General features: G+C 37.0%; 1 protein-coding gene across 2 annotated transcripts; it reads left to right on the forward strand.

Moving 5' to 3' along the window:
* Positions 1 to 2,051: 2,051 nt before the first annotated feature.
* Positions 2,052 to 5,347, forward strand: LOC131152348 (G-type lectin S-receptor-like serine/threonine-protein kinase SD2-5). 2 transcript variants are annotated; one of them, XM_058104186.1, is made up of 2 exons: positions 2,052 to 3,309; positions 3,400 to 5,347. In XM_058104186.1, the coding sequence occupies exons 1-2, from the start codon at positions 2,559 to 2,561 to the stop codon at positions 5,103 to 5,105; spliced, it is 2,457 nt and encodes an 818-aa protein (XP_057960169.1). In that variant the 5' UTR covers positions 2,052 to 2,558; the 3' UTR covers positions 5,106 to 5,347. The 2 variants fall into 2 exon arrangements, with proteins under 2 accessions (XP_057960169.1, XP_057960168.1); XM_058104185.1 differs by having other exon boundaries at positions 2,052 to 5,347.
* Positions 5,348 to 5,849: the final 502 nt, after the last annotated feature.

Here is a 5,849-nt window from a genome sequence, read left to right on the forward strand (position 1 = left end):
GCTACTCCCCCACCCCCTTCAAGTTGCTTTGGTTTCTTTTTCTTTATTAATCTGAGGTACGTATGACTCTGAGTTGGTTGCTGATCTTTGACTATTTCCACGTTAACTTCCTTCCAACCTTGGCAATTATGGATTATGGACCCTCCTCATTCATCTCTCTCTCTCTCTCTCTCTCTCTCTCTCAATCTTTCCTCTACACTTTTAAAGTTTACTTTTTTTTTTGAATAACTTATAAAAATTTTAGAAAAAAAGACATTAAGATACGGACTTATCTTAAGATTTACCAAATGAGAGCTCCAACATTCTCATGAGAAGTCTTCACCTTTTTGACAAATATGAAGGGAATTAAGTGTCTTTTGTCCTAAAATTGTTTGTAAAAGTTGAAAATTAATTTTTTAAACACATTATTTATTATTTTAATTTATAAAGGTGTCCTCAGTTTTTTATGGAGTTAAATGTACTGATCTCTTCTTGAAATTTGACCAAAAAAATAAAATAATGATTTCTTCTGAGATTTCAAAAATTTCAACGACTTTCTCTGAAATTTCAAAATTTTCAAAATATCTCCTGAAGCTTTAAAAAATATAGGAAACTTCCTTAAATTTTGTTAAAAATACACAAATTATCCTCTAAGGGAAGATCTATGTCTTTTTAATAAATCTTATGAGAGGTATATGACATTTTTTAAACCTCAAGGGAGGTCCGTGATATTTTTAAAACTTTAAGAGAGATGTTTATTTTTTTAACCTAACTTCAGGAGAGGTGAAAGGAGAGATATGTGTCTTTTTAATAAACCTTAGGGAAGTATATGACATTTTTGAAACCTGAAGTAAAGCCTGTAATATTTTTTAAACTTAAAGGGAGATTCTTATCTTTTTATCAAACTTCAGGAGAGATGAGTGTCTTTCTTCCTCATACCTTATAAAATTATTAAATATTCATTATAATCCTATCACTTCAAACATTTCAACTATAGTACAATTTTTCTAATCAAATGCTGAGAATTATAAACCCAAATTAAGATAGTGTTAACAAAGCATAGCCTATAGTCTATTCCAACCTTTTGGCAAAGCTTAAACGTTCAAACTGCTTTGATGTGGGTGTGGGGCAATCCAATAATTGGTGGATTTCAACGCTCAAGTAGCACGCGTACGCACTAGTACAAAACACAAAATTTCCACATGGGTTGAAATTTATCAAATTATATTTGTTGTGAGAAATTCTAGCATTGTTTTATTTTATTTCAAACAAAAATAAACAATCTTTATATCCTTATAATAATATATTTATTTTATTTTTTTTTACAAAAAAACTGATCAATATGAGGACAAAATACACGGGTTCTCTTTGATTTTGACAAAAAAATTTCAAAAATTCTACAAGTTATATTCTGATATTTGCGTTTTAAAAATATTAAGTCATTTGGAACGAAAAAAACTTATCTAGAAAAATTAATTTTAAAAAAAAATTTATTTTCCTAAAAATTAGTTTAAAAAATACTTTTTGAAGTAAATATTTATTTAAATATAAGTCAAACACTACTTAATGACACAAGTATTTATAAAAAATATTTTTCTACAATTTTTTTTGAAAATATTTTAGTTATCGAAGAAATACTCATTCATTAGGACAATTTAAATAGAGACTTGTACTACATAAAAAGCTGATCTTTTTATCGAAAATAAAATAAATATATATTTTTGACAAATTTTTGAGAAGAGGTGTGTAAAACTTTTATAAACTCTAAAAAATTACTTAAAAAATCTCAACATAGGTTTGTATCTTTTACCAGAGTTGGGATCATTTTGTCCTTAATTAATATTATATTTATTAATTAAATTATCATTGAATCATTAAAGGGAAATAAGTTAAATTCGCAACATTATAAAAGTAAAATAAATTGAAGAGAAAACATGCGCACGTTAGAAAGCGAAATTACCTATTTGCCACCCGCAATAGGCTGCTCTCTAAGCCGTCGAAAAGCTTCATGGGTTTTTGATGAGATCTCTTCAACCTTTTGCCAGAAATAGCAATAAAATATCCGTCAGTCTCTTTGTTCTCATCTCGTTTTAGGGAGAAGGCCAGAGTCCCATGTCCGCAAATCCATTTGTTTCTGCCCCCTTTTGCGACGACAGGAGGTGAGAGCTACAGATTTACGCACCTTCCAGGGGCCACTCTGTGTTTTGTAATTCCCGTCATTTATTTATGACCGCCGAAGACTCTCTCGCCTTCCCCTCAGTCCCCTTTCTGTTCAAATTTCCTGCAATTTGCGTTTATTTTATGGATGGATTAGGAGAACCCATTAATTCTCATTGACGATTTTCTTCAATTCTGGGAGCTGGGTCTTCGTCACATTTGCTGGTTTCGGCAACTGGGTCTTTGACTCTTTGTAATATTTGCTGGCTTCGCTTTCTTAGTGACTCGGGAAGATGTAGTTTCTTTCCTCAATTCTGTAACTGATTTTGAGAGATGGATGGTTGGTTTTAATTGCTGAATATTGAGTTAAGGGTGGCTACTTTATAGTCATTTTTCCCCCATTATCTTTTCCTATTTTGTTCATGTTTAGTTTCAAATCCTCTGATATTCATTGGTTAATCAAATATCTTCATCTTCTGTTACCTTCATTCTCCAAAGTTTTAGCTAATTCTTGCTGTGCCATGGGGCCTTGGGGGTTCTTCCTTTTCATGGGCTACATGTGTTTGTTCATTGTCTTTCTATCAGACTGTCTGGCTAGCATTCAAATAATTGGCAGGATTTATCCCGGGTTGCAAGGATCTCAAATGAATTGGATCGATAACAATGGATTGTTTCTCTTGTCAAACAATTCAAATTTCGGTTTCGGCTTCGCCCCTACCCAAGATGCCACCTTCTATCTATTAGTCATCGTTCATATGGATAGATCAACAGTAGTCTGGTCTGCAAATAGAGGTTCGCCGGTTCAGAACTCTGACATGTTCGTCTTCAATAAAAGTGGGAATGCATTCTTAGAGATGGGGGGAAGAATAGTTTGGTCTACAGATACTTCCGGCAAGGGAGTTTCTGCAATGGAATTGCAGGACTCAGGGAATTTGGTTTTGATTGGGAATGACAGTAGCATAATTTGGCAGAGCTTTAAGCACCCCACCAACACCCTTCTGTCAAACCAAGAGTTCGCCGAAGGAATGAAGCTCGTCAGCGACCCCAATCCCAATAACTTTAGCTATTTTCTCGAAATCAAGTCTGGCGATATGATTCTCTATGTCGATTTTGAAACTCCGCAGCCTTATTGGTCTATGGGGAAGGAAAATCGGAAAATCATCAACCAGCAAGGTGGAGTCGTTACTTCAGCGTCTCTTAGTAACAATTCATGGAGATTTTATGATCAAAACAAAGTCTTACTGTGGCAGTTTGTTTTCTCAGATGAATCCAATCCCAATGCAACTTGGGTTGCAGTACTAGGAACCGATGGGTTTCTCTCCTTCAGCGATCTCCAAATGGGCGGATCAAGTGTTTCTTCTCAAACAAAAATACCAAATGACCCGTGCAGCACCCCACTGCCTTGTGATGTATATTATGTTTGTTCCAGTAACAACATGTGCCAATGTCCTTCTGTGCTTAACTCTATTTCAAGTTGCAATCCTGGGATTGTCTCTCCATGTAACCAGTCGAAGGGTTCAACAGAGCTTGTAAATGCTGGTCAAGGGCTCAACTATTTTGCACTTGGGTTTGTTCCGCCCACTTCAAGAACTGACTTAAGTGGTTGCAAAGCCTCTTGTCTTGAGAACTGCTCATGCATCGCTTTGTTCTTTGAGATCGGTTCGGGGAATTGTTTTCTGTTTGACAGAATAGGAAGCTTGCAAATTTCTGAGAAGGGCACAGGTGTTGCTTCATACATTAAGATCATGAGCAATGGAAGCAATGGAGAGACGCAGCATGGAAGCAGCCAGAATCGTTTCGCATTTGTTGTGATTATAGCTATTTCAACAGTTCTTGTTATTATTGGTCTGCTTTATATTGGATTTCGATACTACCAGAAAAGGCATGAATTGCCGGAGTCCCCACACGAAAATTCAGAGGAGGATAATTTCTTGCAAAATCTATCTGGGATGCCTATCCGTTTTAGTTATGCCGATCTTCAAACTGCGACAAATAACTTCTCCGTGAAGCTTGGGCAAGGAGGATTTGGGTCAGTTTATGAAGGGGTACTTCCAGATGGAACTCAACTGGCTGTGAAGAAACTGGAAGGCATTGGTCAAGGAAAGAAAGAGTTCCGGGCTGAAGTTAGCATCATTGGCAGCATCCATCATCTTCACTTGGTCAGGCTCAAAGGCTTTTGTGCTGAAGGAACGCATCGACTTCTTGCTTACGAGTACATGGCAAAAGGGTCTTTGGATAAATGGATTTTCAAGAAACACAGTGATGATTTCTTGCTGGACTGGGATATAAGATTCAATATAGCATTGGGCACAGCAAAGGGACTTGCCTATCTTCATGAAGATTGTGATTCAAAGATTGTTCATTGTGACATAAAACCAGAAAATGTGCTCCTTGATGATAATTTCCTTTCTAAAGTCTCAGATTTCGGCTTGGCCAAGCTGATGACCCGGGAGCAAAGCCATGTTTTCACAACACTTAGGGGCACGAGAGGGTACCTTGCGCCGGAATGGATCACAAACTATGCCATATCCGAGAAGAGTGATGTTTACAGCTACGGGATGTTGTTGCTCGAGATAATTGGGGGGAGAAAAAACTTTGATCCCACAGAAGGCTCAGAGAAAGCCCATTTCCCATCCTATGCTTTTAAGATGTTGGAAGAAGGGAAACTGAGAACCATCCTTGATTTGAAGCTGAATGTGGATGAATCAGATGAGAGGGTTTCCACTGCAATTAGAGCAGCATTGTGGTGCATACAGGAAGATATGCATGTTAGGCCATCAATGACTAAAGTGGTTCAAATGCTTGAAGGTCTCTGTGATGTTCCCCAGCCACCTACTTCTTCTCAACTGGGTTCCCGCCTTTATTCGAATTTCTTCAAGTCAATCAGCGAGGGGGGAACTTCATCAGGGCCATCAGATTGCAATAGCGATACACATATATCTGCCATGCGACTTTCAGGGCCGAGATGACAGATGCTAAGGATGGAAAGCATTTGTGCAGATCCTTAGCCTCCACGGAAGTGGATGAGTAGTTTTGGATGCAAACTGGGTTTTGCATTTTGTTTTGGTTTTTTTTTTTTTTCCTGTAGAGTTTTAGATCTAATGTGCCATATATCTTCATATTGTAATAGCAGCCACCATAAAAGTCTCATCATTTGCTTATGGTTCCTGCTTGCTCTGTCAATAAAGAAAGCTAACCATGGTTCTGTACAGGGAGATTTTTACTCAAAAATATCTGTGGAATTGATCAATGGCGAGTCTTGGAATTGTGTTTTGAAAGTAACCATTGTATTTTTTTTATTAGTAACGGTAAATGTATTAATCTATCTAAATATATACAACATTTGGGCATACCCAGACAACCCTAGGGGACATCTACCCCATCACACTGATTAAGCAGTACAATCAAAATGAGAGACCAATTGGCCTTCCTATCAAAAAGCTTGTTACATCAACCCTCATCTACCCCATCACACTGATTAAGCAGTACAATCAAAAGGACAAACCAAATGGCCTTCCTATCAAAAAGCTTGCTACATCAACTCTCATACTAGGCGTAGGCGGGTCCCCCCCGAGGGGGGGGGGGGATTCATTAATTCCCAAATTGTATCAGAGCTGGGAATTTGTCATACAAAATTCTATATACATGTGTTTGATAATAGCTTCAATTGGTGTGTCAACTTTTTCAAATTCACTCTTGTTTCTAAAGTGCCA

Source organism: Malania oleifera, chromosome 3, assembly GCF_029873635.1.
Source record: "Malania oleifera isolate guangnan ecotype guangnan chromosome 3, ASM2987363v1, whole genome shotgun sequence".
In the NCBI taxonomy this organism is placed as follows: Eukaryota; Viridiplantae; Streptophyta; class Magnoliopsida; order Santalales; family Ximeniaceae; genus Malania; species Malania oleifera.